The 27,600-nt window shown below is 40.9% G+C and overlaps 1 protein-coding gene across 8 annotated transcripts in view; it reads right to left on the bottom strand.

Annotated features, from left to right (window-relative positions):
- The window catches only part of GRIA3 (glutamate ionotropic receptor AMPA type subunit 3), a 602,976-nt gene that overhangs the window by 132,616 nt on the left and 442,760 nt on the right, over nt 1–27,600 (bottom strand). For 4 of the 8 annotated variants that reach the window (XR_004359634.1, XM_032702133.1, XM_032702131.1 and 1 more), the window contains exons 1-3: nt 17,116–17,142; nt 16,516–16,672; nt 14,208–14,366 (exon numbers count right to left, since the gene is read on the bottom strand). Coding sequence is in view for 6 of the 8 variants with exons in the window: in XM_032702133.1 (XP_032558024.1) it covers nt 14,208–14,366; nt 16,516–16,672; nt 17,116–17,127 (328 nt within the window). In the remaining 2 variants the exon portion in view is untranslated. Of the gene's footprint in view, nt 1–14,207; nt 14,367–15,216; nt 15,527–16,515; nt 16,673–17,115; nt 17,143–17,456; nt 17,861–21,713; nt 21,867–27,600 lie in introns of those variants that run through there. The other 4 variants (XM_032702137.1, XM_032702136.1, XM_032702135.1 and 1 more) reach the window with 3 other exon arrangements.

Genomic DNA, 27,600 nt, shown 5'->3' with positions numbered 1-27,600 from the left:
GATGGAGCAACCCAGGCAACTGGGATACACATCATTAAGTAAGTGACAGAATGAAGGATGGAAAACTGTTGAGGGTAAGTGTAGACAAACATGATCACTGCATCACTGCATTTTTTAAAAATAAAAAATCAGAAAGATGAACGTATTTGCTCTGAAGCCAGAAGACTACTACTGTATGCACTGCAAACAGGGTTAGCCTCGAGGTTTTCTTTGATTTTAAAACAAAACGATGGTAATCTAGTAGATTTAAATGGTCTCTTTTCTATCTGCATCTTCTAAGAACTTCTTTACTCATTTAATAAAACAAAATGTTCTCCACCTCCACAGCAGAAGATTGTTTAGACCAGTTAGTACGCACTGGAGTTTTGCTGTGTCAGCTCATTTCAATAGAAACTTGTTAACTGGTGGTTTCTAACAAAGGTACTAAAATATTTTCAAAGTCCGATACTCCATTCTGTATTCCTTCAAGTAACTTTTAATACTTTTGAATTAGGATAAGAAAAGTCAATGTATACACTGCCTACAAGGACATATAATTCAGTGTGTCATTTCATAACCCAGCTGTCAACAGAGACAACATTTTTATAATCCATGTATTGTATGTGTGCCAGTCTGAGATGAATAGTCCTGTAACTATAATCAATACTGTTCATTCAAACAACTGGCAGCAGCATTTCAGACAACTGGCAATTTCATCAGTTTTACTGGGCTGCCCAAAAATAAACAGCTTGAGAGGGATGAATGATCTCTGTGGTTATCTATAAATAATACTAATCTCAGTCATTTGTTTTAGAGGGTTCATCACTGGGAGCTTCAGAAGTCTCATATCAGTGCAAAAGGCATGGCAGGCTTCAAGAAACTAAAGAAATGCTAATGGATTATACTGCTGGTTTTTCATTCATACGGTTACTGTTTTTACATACAGGCCCCACTGAAAGTTCCAGGATCCCTCCAGCGCTCCAGCACTTCCAGCTTTGCAGGAAACTCACACCATCTCAAGGATGGTGAACACCTCAAAAGTCAAACCCGACTCAGAGAAAGTTTCAGCGATCGAGCAAACCTGGCCTGGGTAGTGACTAATGTCACGAGGAAACAGGAGCGAGTTTGGGATCTTTAACCAGTTCAGTGTGAAACTTGCCCACTCTCAAGAGTTTCTGAGAGCTAAACAAACCTAACAGCTCCATGTGAATGAGACAACGCTGAGGCTGCTGGGTGCGAGGTGAACCCGGGCAGACGGGGAACAGAAGGCGCCATTCACAGGCCTGTTTGCTGTCTCTGGGAAGTGAAATAGCTCTTTTTTTCTTTTTTTTTTTTTTTAATTATGCTCTATCTGCTCCTATCTATCAAAGCCAGGCAAGAACAGAGAACAGAAAAAAAGGAATAAAGACAGCAGACTAAAGGGAAAAACCACATCTCCGCGAAGTACAGATCCCAAAGAAAGCTTTCAAAGCCCTGAAGTGAAAAAGATCTAATTGCTGCAGTTGTAGTGATTCTGTCTCTCCTGGCAGCCTGGCTGGGCTGTGGGCTATCACTGCAACACCACTGCTGCCCAGCATGAGAACCTGCAGATTTGTGGGTCACCTGCCCTGAGCCACTGCACATACCTTCTGCTCCCGCAGGAAAATCTCAACCACTGCGAATTATTATTAGGTTTTCTACCCTATTTCACTCATTAGGAATTACAAGATAGCTGGTGTGTGCTCTAGGGAAAACAGAGGAATGATCAGTTCTCCCAAGGACCTAGAAGTTGGCACTCCTTGGCTTCCAGGCAGGATTTGTGCTGCCACGAGGCATCACTGCAGAGAGCTCAATACACTACCAGACTGCAGCAATTCTCTTCTGTGGATACCATGAATGGGAGCCAAGGCCATCACCTCAGCTCCTTCACACACAGAGTACTGCTCCAAAGAAACCCCATCAGATGAGCTCTGCAGAAATGCCCAAGCCCTCTGAACAGAGTACCAGGCAGGAAGCAACAGCATAGGTGTGCACACTCAGGTAACCAAACTGCTGCTGGACCAAGTTTCAAAAGCTACATTACACCCCCTACAGCCACAAACGATCACTTTTCAGTCTTAAAGCCTGTTGCTCAGAAAATTTATATCCTGGTAATTAAAATAATCTTCAAGTTGCAGCATTATCCAATTTACAAGCTTATTGTTAGTTTAATGTGACTGACAATCAGCACGCCCAACCACACCACCCCAGCATTTCAGCGGCGTGTTTCTCGCCTAACCACCAACAGCAGAAAGATTAATGGCACCAATCTCTTTGAAAAGAGAAAACTCACTCAACAGTGGACAAACAGGGGGAAGTTCACAACCCACCTGATTCCTCTACACCTCTGAGACATGAGGTAGGCTGTGGCTGTTTTAAAAAGAAAGCCTTGATTATATTGTAAAAGTAAAATTGTCTGCAGGACATCTATACAGAAAAGTCAGCTTTTAAGAATGGGTGAATTTATCAAGCTGCACATCTTTATTGATTTGATCATCAATATTTTAAAGTTACTACTTTTTATTCTGTATTAGCAATAAATCTCTACACATTTTAACTGTAATCATCACAGCACACCATGATACACTTCTCTTGGAGATTTAAAGTTGGACTCAGTCACAGAAAACCACCCAAACTGGGTAGAAGGATGGTTAAACTGTTAAAATAAAGTCTCTCAGTTTCAGGTAAATGAATAGGTGGCAGCATACACCATTATTAACCTGAGATCCATAATGAGAGCTTAAATGAACAGTTCTAAGTGGACACGGGCCTTTGTACCCCACTCCTGTGGTTGGCACTAATTGACCCTTTTGCTGGCAGGCTCAGGGGAGAAGGCAGGCAGCAGCCTCTGAACTGCAGGCCCTTCTCTGTCATGCAGAACAAAGTCACAGTCCTGATTACCCAGGAGATTTAATCTTAATGCTCTACACTTCTATAGCTTCTTTCATCCAGGGATGAGGCAGGCAGGACAGCAGGGGAGACTCAAACTGCTATTGCCCTTCCCACACCCATTTTGCAGAAGAAGGTCTCCTGTCTTTGGAGTTTTCAGACACTTTTTGCAAGTGTACTCCACTCACACTGAATTACAGAGCTGAATTTCTGAGAAACTTAAACGACGGATTCGTATTTCATACATAGCTTCACCCAGGCTTCTGGAAAATGCAATTAATAATAATTTTTGACTTTAATCTCCTTACAGAGAATGATACAATCAACTGACATCAACCCAGCATATATAAGAAATAGACTGGGCTGATATAAGCAGTTTTAGAGACCATAAAGTAGAAAGCAGAATTTTGTCCAGAAAGATGTAATTTTTAAATTCATGTGGAGATCTTGATTAAGGCAGACTATATTCCAGAGCAGCAGATTCTGGAATCAATTAACAAAACAATTCTTATTAACACAGAGAGTCTCCAGACAGTACCAAGATAGCACAGAATCTTTCAGAAAAGTCCGCAAGGAAAATATACTCCAATATCAAATTGTATCCTCCAGCGTATGCAGAGATTGCCTCAAATCTCAAATGCATCTTATGTGAAACAGGGGCTAGCACTGCAGAACAACACAATAAGAATTTAAGACAGGAAGTGCAGATAATTTATCTGAATAAAGCTTCCAGGAGAATAACTGATTTATGTTGATGCTGATCCAAGCTGGAACATGACCAGGATGCAGAAGTTAGCAGCATCACTACCCATAATAGGTTCCCTATTTATGAAAAACAACAGGATGTTTTTACAGATGAAAATAAGTTAAAATGTTTGCTTTATGCTTCAGCCAAAAGATGCTGTTTTGCCAGAGATCTGTTCTTGAATTATCTCTAGAGCGACTCAGAAAAAGGTACCATGTTTTTCAGTCAAGACTATCACTGTTCATGCAAGCACCTAAGAGACACAGTGAGTTAAATTTCACAGAAGAGTCTATCGTCTTTAATGTCACACAGCCTCTATTCATGAAAGAATTGCAAAATCCATAAACTGATGCAGAGAAAAATAGTGAAAGCTTCACAACTACACCCCCCCGCCCCCCAAAAAAACAAACGTAGGGGGGAAAGGGAAAAAAAAAAAAGAAAATCTGAAAGTAGAGATGGTATAAGTGCCTTCTGCTAAAAGCAAGGTCAGCACTTTCCACTGGAGACTATTTGATTTACACTATTTTGTTTCAATTGAAAAACAAAATCTTTCCTTGGCAGATTCTGCTCTACACAGTCTATTACAGATACTTCTGAGATACCCAGCATCATTTATAAAGGGACACTTATTACTGCTGAACGTGATCATTTTGCTAAAGTTCCCAAAGTTCCAAGAGGAAATATGTGCAATGCCACACAAGGGTGTATTCAGTCAGTTGCTGAAGTCAAGAGTCTGGACAACCTGCGTAGTCCTGGAGGAGAGGTACACTACTGATTAAAATGTTCAGAATCTCCCTGGAAGAATCCATTGGCTGTCCTGGATCTATATCCCCTACTTATCCAGAGGGTTAAAGCCAGGAATACTCCATGAGGGACTACTCTGCTTTTAGCCTTTACTGACTTCACTCCCACAGAGCTACTCCAGATTTACCCTGGTGTCAGTCACATCAGAGGAAGACCCCGTTATGTGTCTTGACTGCCCCTATTTATCTAATGGGATCCAAAGAGGCTTTTTTTTTTTTCTTTCTCTTAGAGTAGAACAATGAAGCATTAAAACATGTGGGTCCCACAGGTCATTGCAGATATACATAACTACACTCTGCATGAAATCAAGTTATACCGGTGCAACTTCAAGGCAGCTTCCACACTCAGAGTGCCCAACTGGAGTAGTGGAAAACTTAAGGAGGGTTAACTGGTCTCATTTTAATCAATTTTGGGCTTATCTCACTGCTTTTCCAGGTAATAAAGTAAGTTGCCTGTAGATGGTGTGGAAAGACATGCCATACATACTTGAACTGACAAAAATCATCTATCCATAAAATCCATCACAAGTAGCTTGAACCATATACCTGGAAAAAAAGCAGACAGCTTCTCCCAAACCACACACAATTTTATTTTCACATCCATCATCTCTATGTCATTATAAAAATTGGACAGAATAGGTGCTTTTAGACTGAAAAAGGCAGATTCATGCCTGCAGAAACGTCTTGCTAACTCAGACTTCACCAAATTGTTTCAGTCAAGAAAAAAAATATATAAAACAGAAATCACCATTTGTAAAACAAAACATTTGGCTTCAACTGAAACAGTCAATTTTTTTATATCTGAAACTATTAAAAAAGCTTTTATTTTTAATTCTCTAATTTTCTGCTTGATTCCAATCTAATCTTTAAAACCTTTTTTGGAACTACAACTGAAATGAAAGATTAGAAGTCACACAGCTTCCATAATTTTCAATCGTGATGTTCTGGGATACACAATTAGTTTCTGAGATGCGCAGAACAGCAGTGGGATCATGGTTCTATAGAGGAACTTGGTCTGAGCTGGCTGAGGCATTCAATATAAATATATAAAAACTACCATTAGTCATGAGAATCACTCTGTTGACATGGCTGAAATAGGAAAGAAACAGGATTAGCTGGCACAGTACGACCACGTACATTTTTTCTCTTTAGCATTATTTTCCATTCATCAAGAAGTCCTAAGCAAATAAGCACAAGAAACAACGTTTTAAAAAAATTCAAAGTTGGATAGCAGGTATTATGCTGACTGTTCACTCATTCACCATTTCCTCAGGTCCAACTCCATTTGACATATTCCACAATGGTAGTGAAGCCACTCTGCAGGTGCTACCTGACCACTGCACAAACACTTCGGAGAAAGACGGGTGACTACATTAAACTTGCTAGACAATTTAGAATCCCCCTAACAGTTTTGATTCAATGCAGGGTTAGACTCTGGGTCAGTCCTTTGCAAATCAATACACACTAATTAGCTCTCATCTAACTGCTGGGGAAAAGAATGCACATGAACTTGAGTTTTCTGATCAGCAGACTTCATTAGAATTCAAACGTGGTGACACAACAGGTAAAGTCTAAGAAGACGAAACCTCTGTAAATGGTAAGAATCAGTGTAGAGAGGCTACACTCTCCTGTAGAGAGGCTACAGAAAGTTCATCACCTGAAAAAACATACCAATTACTACCTCTCCCCAAACCATCTTCCCCCCATGCACCTCTTCCACAGAAGAAAAACACAAACAACAATATCAGTGACAACCACCAGAAAGTTTTAAGGAACTTAACATGCACAGCAGGGCATAAAGGCAAATCAAGGTGTGTGTCATGATGTAGCAACCCTGTGATTCATGAGACCTGATCCATGTTCACTAAGCAGCTGCAGCACCTATCTTGGACTCAGATCTCTGAAATGGAAATGAGACAACGAAATCATGGGAGGCAGCAACCCCTGAAATGCACTGCTGCACATCTCAGGAAATCTGGCAGCTGTGAGATACTGATTACAGCACGTTTTACAGACCTCCCTGAGAGAAATCAACAGACAGCAGCACTTCTAGTAAAGATGGTTCTTTCTCCCATCACTCAAATAAGCAGTTTGACTGTGGGATAAGGTAGGCAAGAATTGGGCACATGCTGTGCTGTTGAACTATGGACCATACTTGTAATAAAGACCCCGGGTGCAATAGGAGACAAGAAATTTCCAATATTAAATTTGCTTTCTCTCCAACAGCTTTGTTTCATTCAGGTAAAGAGCTGAAAATTCCTCCTTTGTCAAGTGATAGATTGGCTTGCTGTACAGCTTCGACACATGTTCTCCCAGGTCCATCAGTGGGAATGTATGTCTTCTTCCAGCAAGGACAGCAAATTTCTAAGTGTTAATTTCAATTCATTTTTCAATAGGATGAAAAGTAGGCTGGATTTTGGTGGAGATTTTCTTCTTCTTTTCTTTTTTTTTTTTTTTATCTTTTTCCTTTTTTTTTTTGTTTGGTTGTTTGGTTGGTGTTTTTTAGGAAGTGGAAGAAGAAAATCGAAGAAGGTGCTGTTGCAGAAGCTCTCAGAGTTTTTCACTGAAAACAACACCCTGCAATACCTGTCCGATACAGGTAAATTGTACTACCCTTGTATAAGAGATAGCAAAACTGCACTACCAAACAGGACAAATTGACTTACTCCCAATCATGCTACGAGCCACCAGAAGATGCCACAATTTCCCAGGTTCAGTCCCTTTACCACACAGGCTGGACCCAAATACTTGATGTTTGCATATGACAAAACTGCCAGTGGTGAAATCAGCAAGCACCATTACACTCATCAGCCCAGGAGAAAGTGTGAAAATAATGAAGTATACAGAAAATGAAGTAAGTATAGACCAGATACTATCGGAGTGGATATACCTTTCCCAGAAAGCTGCATATAACTTTACAGACAGTCCTTTTATTAAAAAAGTCCCAGGACAGTGAAGTCTCCATACAGTCCTGCATTTTTTGTAAATTCTTGATCAGAATTTCAAACATCACATTTGAATAAACTCCAACAAATACAAGCCCAGCACAAGGGCAGGACCACACATCCAAAGGCAATCACTTAAGTTACAAGTGGTCTGAAAGTGAACATGTAAATTGCACTTGACAAAACCAAGCAAAAAAACTTTCAGCGTATCTGAAATGTCCAAACAGTCCAGTAAAATAATTACATAAAAGTGACCAGATAGATCATTCCAGCAGAAGAGTGCTCCACCTGAGCTATTATCCAATTTCAGGAGAGCAATTCACCCTTTTTACAACTGCCTGGGCAAGTTATCCACAGCACTGTGTCCCTGCAGATTGATCCTCACACATAAGGGCTCTGTGCCTCCTGTGTAGTGTTTGTGTCAGGGTTGCACATTGTCACTTGCTATTTTAAGACAATAAAACAGATCCAGAGCCTCAGACAAAATGAGAAGGATATGCAGGAATGAATGCTCCGTGGATACACTGACATAACATGTTACTACATTCACTCTTCCTCTTTACACAGACACCTCAACACCCGTTTCTCTCTTGCTCTGTGTATATATGATGGTTTTACCACTAATAGTTACATGTGTGTGAGATCAACTGAAAAGGCATGCACTGCCTTTGAATATTTCAAATATAGCTACACACTGATATATGAACTCTGCATCTTTGGTGATATTAAAATATCTCCAAACTCCCCAATACTGTGAGGCTGTGTGGTAGTTATTGGTGTCCACACTGCAATGACTACAAACGGTCCAACAGGAGTGTCTACTCTAGAGTCCTCATCACATGAGTGCACATCAAAAACTCTAAGATGATTTCAAGTTTGAAGTTTCTAAGACACCTCATACTCTGAAGATCAACAATAACAGAAAGCATGTGATACAACAAAGCGAAGCCTCTGGCTCTGATGGGAAATACAACACACACATTTTTAGAGGAAGAAAATACCCATGGATGAAATCTGGAAGTTGGTTCTACTGCTGTGATCAGCACAGTTTCACAGAAAGTGGTTTAATCTAGATCAATCATTTAATCATTTCTATAATTCTATTTTTAGATCACCTCATTGTTCCAGTGGAAGTACAAGCTCCCATACAGCAAACCTCATGACAACAGGTACAGAGCTTTTGGCTGCCTTATGAGCTTCCTTAGAAAGGGGGTCATGGCCTTCCAGTGATCTCTACTCTCCAGCAGCATAGAAAGTACTGCTCTCAGGCTGCAGCTTAAATGCCAAGACAAATTCATACAAACACCTTTCTCAAAATAAATGAACACAGGTTTTCAATTATATGGGCTGGCTTGGTTTGAAATGAACTATGAAACCAAACTGTTGCTGTTTTAAAAATAACATATTCTAAAACATCTTAAGGATGCCTACTAAATCAAAATTAGCATTCCAAAATTGGTGATGACAAAATATGTGCTTTAAATAGAAAATGTTAAATCGATGGTTTGTGACAATAAAGAATCAGTCCAAATACATCAGCTCCCTCACTTCACACCTTCTTGCATAACAGTCCTACACTTGCAGTAGGATGGCCTCCCACTGCCCAGACACCGAACACAACGAACCCAGAGAAGAGAAGAGAAACCCACTGTTTCTGTGGCTCTTGGACAAGCTCCCAAGTCAGCCTTCAACAGAACTGTGGGGTTTTTCTGTTGTTGTTAAAAGCTTCTGTCACAGGCTTGTTTCCCATCATGGCATCTCCATTTCCTCTCAGGGATAAACTACAGCTGTTACATATTTATTGGAATGCCTAGTTAATCAGGAGCTCTCCATCCCACCCTAACAGCCCTACAGGTGCTCCAGGCCCAGCATTATATAGGAAAAGTGAACAATTTCATGTCTGCATCTGCATAAAATCTTTCTGAAACTAGAAAAATAAATGGTACTCTTCATCATGCTTTACTCTTCATTCATTTAGTGAATACAGAGTTTCTCAAGTGTCCATCCATGCAAAATATTTTTTCCATCTCTACAGTGTGAGTTAAATGGAACCCTAACATCTAAACAGTACATCAATGTTATGTATGCAGCAGAGAAGGAAAGAAAGGAGAGTCAGCTTATTTTAAAATAAATTAGAAAAATAATAAAACATAGTTGAAAGTGGTAGGGTTCCTTCTGCTAACACTGAAATCACATTCAGCTTAATGAAAAATCACCTGCTCCGCCATGAAGTGGAAACAAACTTCAACTGGAAAACACCTTTCGCCTTTTGACCTAGGCCCAATATCGCAAAAGCTCCGACCCCTAAACTGAAGCCACCTGATTTTGTCATACAGCAGTAACGTACAACACTTGAGCACCTTCTGCAGCACATTAAAAGGCATTCTCAGTGATCTGTAATGAGTAGAGTTGTGCAGAAAGCACAATTCCGGGTGTTTTACACAGAATGATGCAGAAACCAGAGTGCATTCCATGTCAGGAGAGTTCGGCATCTACCCTGTGCTCGCTACTCACACAAAACCACCAGTACACGGCCCAGACTTGGCAGGACTCTCAGAGACACATGCTTATGCTTTTGGCAGAAGGGAGCTGACCACTTGCAGCATCAGTGTCCTCTGCCAGCTGGCCAAAGAGCACACAGATGCAAGGGAAGCAAATTATCTGCCCACTGGCAAAGAGAAATGCTGAACAGCACCTTAGGAAAAAGGGTGTGTGCGCATGTGTTCCTGTGTGCGAGTGAGTGTGTGTGTGAGCATGTACACACAGACACCTGTGCTTTGGGAAAGAGAGCAATACAGTCAAATTGGGAAAACTGGCTGCTACTAGTCCTGTGGCATCATTTTCTGCAACATTCTCACAACAATGAACAGGCACTTTTCCCATTAAAATCTTCCAAGTTGAATTTTAAAGATTAAACACAAGGACAGCAAAGATGCCAAAGTGTATTCTTCTAAGAAAGTCTGAAATCAGACCCCTTCAAGAATGAACCCACACAATCACTTAAAGGATTTTAGCAACTTAAGCTTAGCATATCTTTGCATCTTCCCTCTTTATCTCTTGAAGAATGAGAGCTTGTGAAAAAGCTCTCATTCCCACTACACACCAACATTCAATAAAATACAAAAAGCCTTCTGGGTTCAGAAGATATATTAAAAAAAAAAGTCAGAAAAACTAATGGGACAAGAATTTGTAGCTGATAGGTTAGGTTTAGCTGAGAGATGGAATCTGCCTGCAGATTAATTAGATTCTGCAATCACAGCCCCTTTTCATCCGCACGCATCCCACCACTATCATTACATGATCAACAGATTTTAATGAAAACTAATGCTTTCTTTTGAGAAATTCCATGGAGGCTACGTATAAGGTTGAGTTTACTTTTCTAAATATCTCTCGAAAATTGCACATAACGCGAGTGCACATTTGTCGGCTGTAAAGGTGTACAACAGCAATTTTTTGCAATGACAGTGCAGAGAGGGAATATGAGATCTGTGTGCTAATGAGCTGACACTGCAGAGGCTGGAGCAGTGTTAGTATAGTGCACTACAAGTGCAGAGCAGAACGACATCCGCGGGTTATTTCTAGGGAATACGATCTACAGAACTACACACACAATTCAACATTAATACCAACATCCTGCAGCAGGGGTTATAAGAAAAGCGTGAAAGATGTTGCTCCAGTGACAAATTTATAGATTTGAGTTGTTATATTCATGTGATTTTAAAAAAGCCAGCTCACTCCCTGCATGAGCATTTTAAAAGAAAATATAACATGATTTTGATTTTATACATTCACAGACCAAGTTAACTTCCTTTCTGTTTCTTCTGATAGCAAAAAGCTGCATATTTTAAAAGATGTAATAATTTCCCTGGAGCCAACTGATAAACTTCAATTCACCTTTAAATACTCAGGAATTTTCATCTGTGTTTGCATTTGTTCTCTGTTAAGATATCATACAGATAAATAAATAAATGGGTAGATAAATACGGTGGATTAATACTATATGAATGTGTGTAAATTAAATATACTGAGAGGGGCGAGGTGCTAGCAGTGAAGCAGGGAATACATGTACATAAATCAGATTATGCATCATTTAACTGAAAAAGGAATGAGGGGGAGGGGCTTGGGGCAGGAATTTTCTTTTGCTTCTAAACAAGTTTCTTCCCATGTTGGGATATTGCCAAATCAGCCGTACCAGAGGTGGGTATTTTTTCTCTGGCTCACGAGAATACTTCAGAAGAGGTTTTTTTCTCTTGCCTCTGGAATGCACCAGATTGCATCAAGTGGGATGTGCAGCTGTACAGCAAGGACATAAGTCTTTCCTGAGCAGAGCCCCCCTCAATTCCTGCACACATGAACACTTACTACAGTCACTACCATATAAATCAAAGCAAAGGAGAAAGAAAAGTATTATTTTACAGATACTGACTAGCACAGGCACCAGGCTCAAGCTATACATGCTACTTTCTCCAATTCCCCTCAGTTCCTGTACCTATCCCACCACAAAGTCAGCCCCAGTCTCCCTCTCCAGTGAAGGCAGGCAGAGTCACTGCAGGTTTCTCTACCATGGATCCCTGCCAATTGCAAAAATCGATCAAATGGCTGTGTGACATCACTGGAGACAATATATGCTTATCTCCAAGTGAAGTAAAAACGTTGAGGAAAGAATTCCTTCATGGATGTGGTAACACCCTGAAATTATCTGCCACTCCACTAGGAAGGGAGGATGTGATTAAAGGTACTTAAGCTGGAATGTTAACTAGGTAATAGGATGAGCTTTTAGTTCATCCTAATGCATTGATACACATGAGTGTTCTGACTTTCAAAGACAATTGCTTCCAGATTCAAAAGACCAAATGTTCTGCTATTTTTTTTAATGTATTTTGAGCTACTGGAAACCTATGACTGGTGACTTGGACTCACCATATTTTTCCTAACAACAGTATCATGAGATGGTTGACATAGCTATGGACAAGGTCACCTTTTCATTTTCTTTCTTCTGTTTCTTTTTGCACATATTCTACTTTTAAATAGGTTACTGTAGGTTCATGTTTTCTGGTCTACAGTTCCTCCAGAGATTTAAGTTTTCCCAATTTTACTACACTGGTAATATAGATGTTGGAACATGCAGCCCTATAGTACAGAAAACAATCTCACTTTACTAAAATAACCACAGTTTTAAATAAGCAATGACAAAAATCATTAGATGTCAGAAGATGAATAGCACACTGACTAAATATACTGACTGCCCCTAAAGAAGCGTAGGGCTCACTTGTCTTGGTGGGATCTTTAAAGAAGTGCTGGTAGAACTTTTAAAAAACAATTAATAATTAATCACCTAAGCAGTTCAATGTATTTAGTTTAAATCCATATAATTGATATTTAGGAAAGTGTGTTTGAGATACAGCCTCTTGAAGGGATTACACTGATTAAGGATTAATAGTCTGATGTTTGTTGTAAGAGCTGTTGAGGCCGGATAGGATTAGTAAAATAAGATGCAAAGTAGAGACACGCTTTTATTTACCATTTTTTTCACTTTACCAAATATTTTTATTGAATACTACATAATTAACCCCTCTGCAAAACTTTTAAAGGTCCTAATTCAAAGCCCTTTGAAAAGTGTAATGCTGCACTAGCAAGAAGCAGTCACATGGGGGATATGTTAGAATATCAATCCAAAATTTGTCCAAATATTTCCTTATTGTATATTTTCTAACCATCAACTTTCTCAGAATACACAGTGGGACAGAGGAATACAAGAACTATTCTATCCCCAGTAACAAAAAAAAATAAAGAAATAAGATATTCAAAACATGAAATTGTTTTAAAGTAAAAGATATAAGTTTTTTGTACTCCAGTACTTCATTATATTAGTACAATGCTTCCTGTTTGAACATTTTACACTGTGAATATAAACCTGCATACTGTGAGAGGAAACCTGTTTCAAGACAAAGTTAGTATGTTGCATTCAAAGGTCCTTTAGATCATGTACAGACATAAATCTGCACATTGCAAAGTGCATCAACTAAGAGGACTCCTTTCATTTTCAAAGGTTCAAAATCAAAATTGTATAGAACTGAATTTGGAGACATCAGTAAAACAAATATCCAGGAACTACTATTGGTAAAGGAATGCTTTTTAAAATGCAGAACACGCACATCTCTTTCTGAAAGAGATTTCGCATTTTAACACCACATTAGCAATACTCAAAGTTCTGTTTTGCATCTTCTGTTAATGAAAGCTCAGATTATACGTATGCACTGCTTGTGCAGAGCTATTTCTCATAACGCCAAGCCTTCTGATCCCATTTTCTCTCCCCTCAGCTCTAACGGTATCTGTCAGTTTACAGTCAGTCTCCTCAGCTTTTCACAGGACTCGCACTGTAAGAAAACAACTCAGTATTTCAGGGCAGAGGAGGCAAGTAAGCCCCTCTAGCTTTGTCCCCTCAAGGTCATGTCTAAACAGTTGTTTCTAATCTTTTCCTACATGGTATTATATGCAAATTATGCCTTTTCACACACCCAGGTTCTAGCCTCAACAGAAAAGGGATCTTCAGCGGCAATTCACTGATCACAGCTACACAGCACTGATATACCAACAACATGGTTGTTTTTCTGGAAAACAAAACTAAAGGGATGAAAAGAAGTGGTGAGAGAACTTTTCCTAAGGTACTATTCAACCATATAATACTGCAAATCTACTAAACCTCAAGTCACTGCACACATTTGTTGCACTGTATTGCATGACAGAGAACTCCAGGCTACCAGGGAGAAACTGAATGTAAAGATACATAACAAATAAATATTTTTTAAAAACCATGTATTTACTTACAAGCATTTGTCACTGAAAAACTGTTGGAAGAGTCCAAGTGATCTACATGATAGTTCAAATGGAAGGGCTTTTCTGTGGTATTTTGGTTCGTGTTGTATAACTGCACAGCAAATCGAAACGCACTGTGCTCCTGAACAGTGTTCCTCATGAAAAGTCCACCTAGGATGGAAAAAGAAAGGATAAAAAGGGAAAAGGCATTTCAGAATGGATTTTGAGGAGAAACAGTGCCAATAAGTTACATTTGCATGCTGCACACTGCAGGAAAGAATGAACAGGAGCAGGCTGAACCTGAGCACATAACTCTCACAGATCACCTGCATGAAATACATATTCCAAGTCCAAAGTTAGGCTTTTAAAGCTACACATCACATCCAGGTGCCCCCGAGCGATGGGAGTCGCTGGGAGCTGCAGGTGCACCTTGAAAACCAGGCCACTTCCACACGGATGCCCACACAGAGCTTTAAAAGTCTAACTTGGGGGACCGTGGCTCCTAAATCATCTCCAGACTACCGAAATATCGCCACTGTAGAGTTATGTGCGAGGACACGGCGGCGTGGCAAACGTGCGGTTTCACGGTCTGGTGGAGCGATAGCACGGCCGAGCCAAAGGATGCTCCGAGGGACGGCAGGGAACAGCCCCCGCTTCACTCGCTGCCCTCAGCCTCACGGCTCGCTCGGCCCCGGGTTTAGGGCACGTCGCTACAGATTCACGCCGTGACTCTCTCACATTATGTGCTCCACGGGATGCGCCGCTCCAGGGCACGGTTCCGCAGAGCGCGGACCCGATCCCCGCCGCTCGCAGGGGAGCGGGAGCCCGGCGCCGCTCGCAGCCGCCCGCCAGCGCAGCCCCCGGGCACCGCCGCTGCCTCTCGCCCCCAGCGAGGGGAAGGAACCGGAGCGGGGCTGGCTCCTTCCCGGCGGTGCCCGGGCTCGCCCCCCGCTCCCCTCCGCACAACTTCCCCTCGGCTGGCGGGGAAGGCGCGGGTCGCGGTGCCGCGGCGGGCGCTTACCTATACTGATGGTGTTGGGGAACCCCGCCAGAGCCTCCCCCAGCAGCCCCGCCAGCAGCAGCAGGAGGGTCCGGGGCGCGCTCTGCCCCATTTTCTTCAGCCCCTGCGGTTCAGCCCCTAAACCGAAACTGGCGGCACAGGCATGGGCGCAACTGGAGACTCGGAGCGGTGTCAATGGTGGTGGCGATGCTGGCGGAGGTGGTGGGGAGGATGGTCCCCCTCCTTTCTTCCCTTCTTCTTTTTTTTTTTTTTTTTTTTCCTCTTTCCTTCCCCAAATCCCTCTGCTCTCGTCTTCACCCCAGCCTGGCAGGGCTCATTGGCTGCGAGATTGCCTTTCTCCCCCCCGTCTCCAGCAGCCCCCCCCCAGCGCAGGGACTTCCCCCAAAGATGGTGGGTAGCGGAGCCGGCGAGGCTGCTCCGCCCGGGCCGGGAGGGGGTTATCGATCAAACTTGGCGTGAGGCGGGCTGGCAGCCGCTCCGCTCCGCTCCGCTCGGCCCGCCCGCCCAGCCCCGGCGCCGCCGTCTCCCGGCCGCGGCTCCGCGCTCGGGGCTGCGGTCGGCGGGAGCGCACCGGCCTCACGTGGAACGGCCCCCGGGCTGCAGCTGCCCCTTTAAAGCTGCATCGCCTCGGTGTGTGTGTGAGTGTGTGTGTGTGTGAGAGTGCGGTGCGTGCCTGTGGGCGGGCGGGGGAGGGAGCGAGCAAGGGAAGGAGGGGCGGGAGCCGAGCCGGGCTGAGCCGGGGCCGGCAAGGGAGGCCGGGAGGGTGAGGAGGAGAAGGCGGTCGGGTCCTGGTCGTGCCCGGCGGGCGGTACGGGCGCCCCAGGACCGCGAGCCAAGAGGCGGCAGAAGCTTCTCGGGGCCGGGGGCGAGAGGCCCGGTGAGGGCCGGGGCAGGCGGGCGGCGCTGGGCCCCGCCTGAAGGGAGAGCCGGGAGCGCACGGGCTGCCGAGGGAGGGCTGGGAAGGGCCACAGCAAGGGATGCCCAGGCACTTTCCCGGAGGGGCTGCCTGCCTTGCGCCCTAGTGCTCCCCATCTCTCCTTCAGTACCAGCGCCTCGGCACGAAGGCATCATCCGCCCACTGTGCCATGAAGTGAAGAAAGGCGAGGAAGAGTTTAATCCCACACTAAGGAATATTAGGTCCTTCCCAACCAGCTCTAAAGGAAGGAACTCCAACGGAGTCTCCCGATTTCATCCCTGGTGCTGTAGAAAGGCAGGACATGTCTGAGCTGCCCCAGCACAGAGCACAGCACGGGCAACCTGATGGGGAGCAGCCAGGTGTGTGTCGGACATCCCGTGTACCTGGAGCACCAGTCCTGAGCCACTTGGTCTGCACATCCACAGGGAGCTGTTGTGCTGGGTTGAAGCTGGGTTCTCTGAGTCTTGTACCCATCTCCTTGAAACCTCCCTGTATGGATCCTGCAGCTCTTTTCTTTCTGCTGCTTTGGGGCTCACAGAACTATACAAAATGTAGAGAGAAAAGAGATCCATCTCAAGTAGTCCATTTCATAGGCCCAGCAAAGACTGTTCTTCCCTTATTGTTTTTCCTCTGATTTCAGCAGGTTGCTTTACCTTAGTGTTCCTCTGCTTTCTTTTTTTAATCTTAATCTTAGACTCTGGCACTGTTTGGGTCTATGTTCAGTTCTTTTAGGGATAACATTAAATGTGGTTGGCTTTGCGTTTGCAAAATAATCAACCAGTGCCACTGGCTATAGTGTCATGTAAGTGGTCAAGACATAAGATTGTGGCAGGTTACTGCACAATATGCTAATGAACAACATCAGAGATTCAAACCACTACCCTTGAGGGAAGCCAAAAGCACAGGTGAAAAGCAGGGCATCACAGTCATGATGCAGGAGCATAACATATGGTTTTAGTGACATATGTGTGACACCTACTTACCCCGAGGTGCATAAATTGGTTGCTACCTGTTGTGTTCCTTTATGAGAATCATGCCCAGAAGATGAAGTCTGTTCCAGGTCAGGCAGGGGTAAGGATAAGGCTGTGGGGTGGACGGTAACGTTCCCTGTTTAGATTGAGATGGCAGGTGTCACTTTATCTCTTTTTAAGAAATGGTCATCTGTATGGACAGGTGGGTTAAGGTTCATCATTACATCCACAGTACTCCTCAAGTTCAAAGCACTCTATGCATATTATCTATGAATTCCTGTAAACATCTCCATGAAGCGTGATTATGTTCTTCCCTTACATAAAAATCAGGGAAAGCAACCGGCCCAGCTTACCTAACCAGGAAGTTTCAGACCCAGGATTAAAATCATGAGCAGCAGCCCAGTTTCACTGTAGAGCACTCTGCTCCCAAGTGTCCTTTGGTAATGATAGCAGATCTGAAAACTGTAGACAGGTACAGAAAGTTTAGACATTCAAGATAGTTGTCAAAAGCACATTTCTATAACCAAAGAATTTCTCTTTCTGGTTCCAAACTACTTATCTTTTCCTATTTTGTACAGTGCCAGCCTATTTCTAATGCATTCTCCACAAAGTCCTGCTGTCCTCTTTTTTTTGGTGTCCTTTGCTAGCGGCTCTACTTTCTTCCTGTTCACTTGCTCTCACAAAGTTCTTCTCTCCATCCCTGCAGCTGAGTATTCCAGGCTGACTGCCACCTGCCACACTGACAGCTGATGGTGCACTGAAAAAAATATGAAAGAAATTATGTTTAGCATTATAGATATTAGAACAAGGAAGAGATAAAATAGGCCTAAATGAATGTGGCATGTGTCAGTCTCGGTTTCACACACTGCCAGTAGGGTGGGTACCTTGTCTCCAATAAAATGTTCCTTCACAGCCTAATCTCCAAATGGACAGTCTTGTGATAGTCCAAAATACATCTGTGCTAAGAGACAAATGAATTTTCATTACCACGCACATTTTTCATCCTGAAGCCCCTTGTGTGTTGTTATTATTGTTGTTATTATTAGCATTTTCAATACACACTTTGCTTGTTTGCTTATGCAGTCTGTTTCATGGCAGTCTTTGCAGATACAAATGGTACAGCAGCCATTCCATATGGATTTTGGAGAAATCCAAAGAGACCCCATCCCAGTTCATCTCTCTTACAATGAATCCAGTGTGTTCTAGAAAAAAATGGTAGGAGATTACTTGGCTTAATGTGGATATTAATGCCATGTAAATAGTTTATATACTTTGCTAGCAATGCTCAGTGACTCAAATTAATGAGTTCCGTGGTAACTGAGGTCATACCAGATGCTTTCCCAAACCTTCCCTTACTAAATACAACCAAGATTTTGCAGGATAATCAAGCTTCATGTTTAGATGATCTGTAGTGTTCTGAGACACTGGGGATTCTGTGTACTATCTACCCATCAGGAGAAGGTAATGATTTATAATTAGCTAATGTGTTCTCCTTGTAATGTCTAATAGTAGATTAGAAAAATGCAATGGAATTTGGGACACAGCGTTCTCATTGTGCTTTCTGATGTTACTAGGCTAAACCCACAGTGTTAGCATAAAGTCATAGCAGAATCTACAGCAGGATTCTGTGGCTGAAGCTTCACCTTAACTGCACTAAGCTGACTTTATCACTTTTGTCATTCCTTTCTCTAATTGTAAGAGAGATGCTCGGACAGGAAGTTTTTAGAAATCATGGTACTTCTTCCAATATGAACCACATCAGGCCATAATTGCCAACAAATGTTTTATGTGTCTTACAGCCTTTTTTTGTTTGCTGGTTTTAAACTGGGTGTTTCTTTATAAAAACAAAGGATACACAAATAACTGAACTTTATGTTAATGTCAGCATTTTGATTAGCTAAACTGATTATTCTACAATAGAAAGTTAACAGATAGAGTGATAGTGGAGAGAGACAGAAGCAAAGATGAAGAGGGATTCAGGGACAAGATGAAACTACAGATAGAAGGAGTCAAGGGGAAAGTACAGTGTCAAAAGAGGGAAAATGAATACAGACATTACAGCTTCATACGTTTTGGAAACCATGTCAAAAGGACATGTAGTTAAGATTTGATTATATTATGAGTGGCCATAGAACAAACTGTCGAAGCTCTCCTGTTTACCTTTCATTACCGTGCAATAACAGAGACATAAAGTGAAATTAAAAAGCTGCAGACGAGAGACAGTTTAACAAATATTCTGCTGTGCAGTTTATAGCTAATCTATAAAGCTGTCTTCCACACAGTATTCTTGGCAAAAATAATTGTTTTTAAAAGTGTCAAATTTTATGTGAATTAGCAGAGTAAAAGCATTAGACTAACTAGTAAAAAGCTGTAGGGATTAATATTCAGAATTCATGGCAAAAAGTTGCTCCTGGTTGCCTCAAGAAAGACCTATTCCCTTATACATGATGGGAGTTTACAGTGTGTCTAAAGCTCTGTAAAAGTTTTTTTTTTTTCTGGTCAGTTCTAGAGACAGGTTGGGAGACTACTTGAATCATTGATTTGTTTTTATCAATTTTTTTCTAAGAATGGTTGACAGGCAAAATCCTGGAACTATGGAAATGTACAGTAGGTTTATTACCCATACCATCAGAGCTAGGATTGTACCCTATACATCCTGGCAGAATAATAGGGTCTGGCATACTAGAATAAGAACATAAGAATACGTTCTAGTACATGGAATGATGATCAAGATTTGTATAGGAACAGGGACAAAGAGGGAACTTGTTCATATATAATAGTCATTACTCCATTGCTGGAGTCTAATTCAACTTCAGGTAGCAGAAGCAAATTCATCCAGCAACTTTTATCAGAACTGAGCACGGACTGTTATGGTAATAACCTGTATCTATTACAATTGCACAACTAAGACACGAACGTGGAAACAGTCAGTATATACAAATGTCTTCATATTTCTTGGGCTTGTGGTATCTTCAGGATACATAGTTCTAATTCTAAGAGCTATGGAGCTGCTGGAAATGTAGTGTTATTATAGTCCCATAATGTCAGAAACAATTTATATTACCTTCTGCTTTCCGATTAACTGTACACTAGGCACTGCTGGCATAACACAACCCTGCAATTCTTACTTAAACCTGTACTTTTGCTGTGCTCATCTGTATTTATTACATCAGGAAGCAGTAAATCAAATAAAAGTGTAATGGTAGCCCCTTTATACTGTTAATAAAGTGAATCCTCTCTCTCTTTTTATTATATACCTATGAATACAGCTTTCGAGCAACTGTGGGAGTAATATCCAGTTCATACCCATTTCAGTTGTGAAAGATATGACCACTGAATATTTAATTTTTGTATATAATTACTGAAATATACTTTTCTTAAAGACAATCTAGTTTAGCTGTAAGTAGTGAATAATTGCTTCAGATAATTGTTTGCCAATCAAAAGTCTATTTTCCTTCCAGTGTGAATTTGTATGTTACCATAGCTCACCTCATCTCAGTTCAAATCTGTATTAGTGTCTTCTAATGAGAACATCTTTGGAAAATAACACATAGATTCTTAGAAATTAATGTTTAGACAAAGAGAATTTACGTTTTTCACTAAAGCTTTATGGATTTCAGATTTGTTCTTTTCCACTTGATCAGACAGAGACTCCTACCCTCCCTTAAGCCAGCAGTCTGGTAAAGTTTCAGAGTTGACATTCAATTCTCTTCTAATTTCAAAGAACCTCTTTCACTTCTGGAGTGAGCCTTTGCAGCACTAGGGTATGGAATCAACTCTGTTTTTTTAGAATTCATTCAATTCATACAAATAAGGTATTAGTTAATATGGGAAGGATATTAGACAGAAAATGAACTTTAATCTGTCTCCTTTAGTCCTGGGGAATATAGTGTTTGTGGAGTATTGGTCTCTCCCTTGCTTTGTCACTGCCCAAGAAATATCACCTTGAATGTGAAAAGACCCTCCTATGCAACTTGTATGGAAAAAAAGCATTTCCTTAGAAAACAGCCCAGAATCTGAGAAGGCAATAGAGAAAAATCATAGGAGGAGAGGGATATCCTGTTGCAACATTGTAGTGTAATGTTGCAACAGGCTGGAGGTTTTGATCCTTGTGCACTAAAAGGTCTAATACTTTAGAGTCTTTAAATCATACTTTGTCATATTGTGAAGGACTTGCAGTGTCCATCTGCACAGATGAATTTCACCCAACATGGTTTGTTTCATTGATTTCAGTGAGATAACTGAGAGTACAAAGATGGCTACAGTTGTACCCTTAGGTTGATGTGAATAACACAACATGGTTCTGATAATCTGCAGTGTTTGGGAGACGAGCAAATCCTTCAGAAAGCCAGTGGCTTGTTTGAAAAAGATGTGAAATTAACAATATAGCCAATGTTAACAGAAGTGTTCTCGTGCTTTATGAAACTTCCATTCCTGATTAAAAGTTGTTTGGTTTTGTAAGTCACACCTTGTAGCAATTGTGCTGGATCTTGGTAATTACAGTATAAAACTGATTGACTGTTTGATTGCTCTTTCAGCACAACAGAAGGTATAAGAAGTGAAAAAAAAGAAAAACAATTGCAGAAAGGTTTTGTAATAGCAATTCTCACCTTACATCAGTTTGAAGAGTCTTAAGCATTTTCCAATAGATCTGCAGTGGTCCTTATACAGCAAACTGAAGTTGACTGACAATAGCTTACTCTTCTTAATTACCTTTTGCAGACTCTTCAAAAGCAGCCCATGTGTGCCAGGAGTCCACAGACCTGATTTACAGGAAAAGAGATATTTATTTATTATCATCTGTTAAATGTTGGTTTAGTATCAGCTTATCCTGAAACTGCTCTTGAACATGTGAACTGCTAGAATTCTCTTTTGAGTTCTCCTGGGTCCTCATAAACACTCAATAATAGCTAAGCACTCAAGCACTAACATGAAGGTAAGATCACTGCTATCACTGAACATCTGTTTCTAGAAACTTTGTCTAAGCCATGATGTTGCTAAAGCATCCTGCTTTTGATGATGAAGCTCTGTGTTGTTTATACAGCCATTAATTTCAGAAAGTTTGAAAGCAGATTTCAGGGTGTAACTACTCAGACAAAGTCCAGGAAGAGGCACCCATCTACTTGGTGTTCATAGTCCCACAGTTCTTAGTGCTGCTTTTCAAAAACTGCGTCAAATCCTGATCCAAGGTAGAGCACCTTAGATGAATGAAATAAGTTCTACTGTGGAGTGGTATAAATGGACTCTGTTTGACTTTTCTGCAATGTAAATGCAGGGATTATATTTTGCATGGCACAAAGATTCTGATCAAGGCCTGCACACCAGCAAGTGGTCTGAGTAGCGGATTTAACTCCCTTGAGACTACAGTTTAGGCAGAAAATTCCTTTCATTTAAAAATGATTCTATAATCTTGAGTTTACCATTTCTTTTTACTGTTTTGCTTACTTGCATAGGTACCCCATGAAGAATCAGGTTTCAAGAGCTCAAAATTAAACAAAAAAAAAGAAGCACTGTGATTTTTCTTGGTTCAAATTATTACTTTATCTGTTATATTGCATTCTAGATATTACAGATATCAAATGTGATTGTTCCCCTTGCCCCTCTGGTGCTACAGAGAACTGTTTAGAACATGAACACTGTAACGGATGCTCAGTCTCAGATAAGAATTTATGTCTCTTGGCAAATAGAAAACAGTGAATGCAAATCAAGCCAAATCCTTCCTTTCCATGAGTCAGATGCTATTTTCTTGGTACTTGGGATGCAGTAACCAAGAGTTTAATCTAAAAACCATTACATTCATTAAGCACCATTCTGTTGACTTGAATGGTCTTTGAATAAAGCTAATGGCTTATTTTGTTCCTACATATCCACAGTGTTGAGGTACAAGGGAGACTGGGGAACAACAGGAAAGGCAGGACTAGAATTTTTGTATTTGAAATATTTCATAAAATATTTGTTCATTATGTATTGGAAAGTATAAAATAAAAAATCAGGGAGTTTTTTTCTTGTTTTTTTGAAGTAAAAGGTGGCAGAGAGGTCACTTTACAGTTCTACCTTGAGACCTGTCTATATAAAAATCTCTCCTTTTCAGAAACAGTAGCTCTGCCCCTTTACCTAGGTTATGACACTGACTGAGCAGCAACCAACTCCACAATTACTTTCACAGTGATTAACCAGGTAATTAAATCCCAAAAAACCGAGATGATTCAGGATTGTCCATAAGACCTTGTTAATCAGCTGTAGGTAGTTATGAGAAGGCTTAGCTAAGAAGTAGCCAGTCTTACACAAGGTTTCTTTGGGGCTGTAACACATTAAGTGTGATGTAGCAAGTTAAGGAGGAAATGTAAACACATAATTTTAGACTTAACTTTGAAATTTCTCACTTTTGTGCTGCAAGGCAGACCTTACACATTAGTTTGACATTTTGTTGTTATTTGCAATGTAATCTTATATAATAATTAACTCCAACTGATCCACTGCAGTGCTTTAGCAAAGTATTGAGGCCTATTAAAATAGACCATGAACACACAGTTGTTTTCCTTATTTCTAATATAATTATGCAGTTGAAGGGAAAAAAAACCAGATTAATGGAACGGCGTTGCTAAATAGGGCCCCTTGGTGCTGTAAATTTCTGGAGTGCTGTTATAAGGTTTTGAAGTATTAAGTATATATGAAAAGCGACATGCTGGAAATCTTCTGGAAAGCATTTGTTTCTGTTATTCTTTAGGGAAACATTCTGCTGTCAAAGGTGAAATCCGATGACAGCAGCACCAAAGGGTATGTTTTCACTGCAAGCTTATTCATAGCTTTAGGGCCACCCCATTGCACCAGCATCACACAATCCCTTATGCCTAAATATACATGAACTTTGAACCTCGCTTTGCTGCTGGAGCTGAATTCAACTTCTAAGTAGATCAGCACTCCTAAAGTTTTCAGTGAGGAGTTTGGCTTTAAGGCACATGTGAAGTCGTGTGTTTGCTGTATACATGTGATTGGATTATGGATTCAGTCTGGAGGATAAATATTCTCTTTTATGGACTTACTAATGTATTGAGAGCATGAAAAGCAAAGCAAGTAAGCAAGGAGGAGACAGGGCATTATTCTAATTGTATATGAATTGGACCATAGTGAGTACAGTTTTTCAAGCTTTGCATCTTCTGGGCCCTGTAGTTTCTGAATCATTTATCTCCCACTTGGCTCTTGCTAGAAGCTACCTGCCAGTTTATATACCTCTACTCAGCATTTGACCCTTCATTCCACATGCTCTGTCTCTTTTTGCAGTAAATGCTGAAAGATGTCACCTCAGTAGGCTGCATTGTTGTAGATACAATGTCTAGCTGTAAAATATGGCTCAGAGTGCCAGGAGTTGTCTCAGCTCCTGTTCAGTCAGCAGTCAATGGCACATCTGTGTACAAATAATTATCAGCCCAGTGATGTTTCTCTAAAAGGGCAGTTCACATACAATTTCTGGGGAGAGGACACTGCCTGACTAGGAAAAAGAGGCTTGAGGATGACACTGTAATTCAGAGAATAAAACTAATTCAGAAAAGGCAGAAATTGTTCTAGAACAGTCCATGGGTCGATATCTAAAGAAACTCCAGTCAGTGACAATTAGCAACCTGAGAAATACCCATGCAGACCTACTGTCAAACCCAAATAAACATCAGGCCATGATGGATGTCTCCACATAAGCACAGAACCATGTGAGGGTGATCATGCACTCCAGATATGTTCTGCTGTTTTAGCTCAGGCCACAGCCCCCTCGACTGGAGCATGAGCTTTACTCAAGCTAAAAGAGCTGTTTCACATTGGAGATGACATTGGGAACTTAGTAAGTGCTGAGATTTGTGTTTAAAACAAGACCAGAATCCAGCTGTTTCACTTGTTCCCAGTGAATGCATTTTCCGTACTTTGCACAATAATGAACCAAAATTCAACTGATTTCTGCATATGTTCAGTATGCAGTATATATACCAGGTTTTTCACAAGACATTATTCCTGTAGTTTTTGTATTTACAAATAGTCATTTGGCCATCCCCATAACTTTACATTCACATATGCCTTGATTCTGATACATTTCAAATAAGCTGATAGTGATCTTCTAAAATAGATACATGAAAATAATTTCTCAGAACTGTAGCCGTAAGCTAAAACCGCAAAGATCAGCTGACAGCACTTCTCACATCCGTCAGCAACACTCATTTTTGATGACAAAACATAGCTAACATTTCCAAAATTGGTTCATTGGGGAAGATCTACTCTCTGAATTTAGTTGGTGATCATCAAAAGGCTTTTGCTGAATTAGTGAGGTTTTGGAACATACAAGACCGCTTAGACTACTCAAGCCAAAGGGAAGCTGAATGGCAGCTCTTGGTAGCAACAGCATTTTTCAAAGTTCACAGAGTGCCTCAAGGTCATCAGGCTAGATCTGATTGATTAAATCTAGAAATATAAAAATGTAAGCTTGAGATAAAGTTCTGGTCCCATGTACAGTGAATAAGATACCATCTTTGACATCAGTGAACATCAGACTGGATTCCAAGTCATTAGATGACATGTAAAAAGAAATAGGAAATAATATCCTAATTTTATTTTGATTAGGCCATGATCATCACATCTAAAAAGCCCATGCAGTACATATGTGTGTACATTACCCACAACAGGAAATATATTTCTGATTCAAAAGGTTGAATGCTTCCAACTGACCCAGAAATAAATACTTCACAGCAGCTTTGTGAAAACAGCATTGTGGAATCCTATGTATCTCTTGATTACTTGTACCAAATATATTCCTTTTAAGATTAAAAATGTACTTTAACATTAAAATGTTCGCTACCTCTGGATTCAGATTATTAGAAAACTGTCTATATTCTCTCCAACCCTCACCCCCTTTGCCTAATGCTTTTCAGTGCTTCAAAGGCATTGATAAGTATTCTCTAAATAGTCTAGTTTTCTAAAAAAAAAGGAGATTAAGCCAAAAAACCTTGAAAATTTTGGGAATGTACTTCCATCCTCAGTAGATCTTTTTGCTGCAGAAAGCATTACAGACCTCGGGGTCTGTCCCTACAATTTGTATGCTAAGTACTGCAATCATACAATAACAGTGTAGGAAGCCAAAAAGAATATAGATAGAAGCAAAGGGTAGGTAATATTTAAATATTTGGGTTGTTCAGCTATAGATTCAGACACTGAGCACAGATTAACTGGATTTGGAGCTATAGAAACGACTGTAACACAGCAAGGTCAGGGCTGAGTGAAGTGACTAGAAATCGATGAAATGTGTGAAGGACTGTGGGGAACAGGGCAGTTAATCGTTTCAAAACTTTACCCTGTAAAATGGACTGTACAGGATCAATGACAGAGGAGATAATAAAACAAGCAGGCTATATACCTCTCTTCCATACAAAAATATGCTAGATTTGTGTTTGGTTTGATTAATACAGCAAAATTTGGGTTGCTAATTAATGGTGCTTTAATCCAAAGGTAGAAAACTTATCTCTGGGAGCCTAGAGAAGGACTGTACTTCATGTAGACTTCTGAAAACCTGAACAGATATTAAGTGCATATGCTTTGGGTACAAGAAATGCTGACGGCTTGGCATCCATTTGTTGGCAGTGGGTTATGCATTTACAAGCCCTTTTGCCTGCAAGCACCAAGGGATTAACAATGCACTAATTCTTTGAGCCTCAGGGCCTGATTCTGTATCACAGAAGTCAATGGAAGCTTTGTCATTGACCTCAATGGGCACAGGCTCAAACACTCAAAGAACACATTATGTGATACACACTTTCTAAAAAAGGCTTAGCAGTTTCGTGTTTGCAGAACCAGGGGTGACTGACTGATATAAAGTAACTGAAATAGAGAGGTGAAAAACAAACTCTGATTCCCCACTTAAGCAACTGACTCTATATCTGAGCACAGTTTTAAAGCAGTCAGAATAACTGTGCTGAGTAGCTGCACTTTGCATTACAGTTAAACTGTGAATAATACCTCCTGAAATAAAGTCTCTAATTTAGGTACCTGAAAACAACATAAATCAGTGAAAGCAGCAGAAGCTCTGTAACTCTGAGAAGCTTGGTGACTTCGTGGTGAAATAGAGATGCAGGAGCCTGTATGAAAGCAGGGCTAGATTAGAGAATTTTGGCTCCTGTATACTCATGGTAGCTCTCCTCATTTCTCTGAAATTCCTTCACCTGCCTCCAGGAGTTCATCTTTTAAATGAGGTGCTCACATAAACGTGAGAAACTGCTAAAAGCAACTGTTTAGCACTATATTCATAGATGTAAGCAAGTTAATGCCTGCATGTAATAAAATACATACTTTGTAACCACACATAGTCAAATGGCTGTGCTTTCACCTTCTAGCTTCAGAATCAATAAGAAACTCTTTCAGTTCTCCAAAATTTAATCTATAAAGGGAACAGCAGGGTCTGCATATACATATTCATGTGAAAAACCCTCCAGAGGAATTAAAGGCAATAGCGCTGTTCGTCTTCCT

The sequence above is a fragment of the Chiroxiphia lanceolata genome, chromosome 14, assembly GCF_009829145.1.
Source record: "Chiroxiphia lanceolata isolate bChiLan1 chromosome 14, bChiLan1.pri, whole genome shotgun sequence".
Classification (NCBI taxonomy): Eukaryota; Metazoa; Chordata; class Aves; order Passeriformes; family Pipridae; genus Chiroxiphia; species Chiroxiphia lanceolata.
This window is presented reverse-complemented; position numbering and strand designations above follow the sequence as displayed.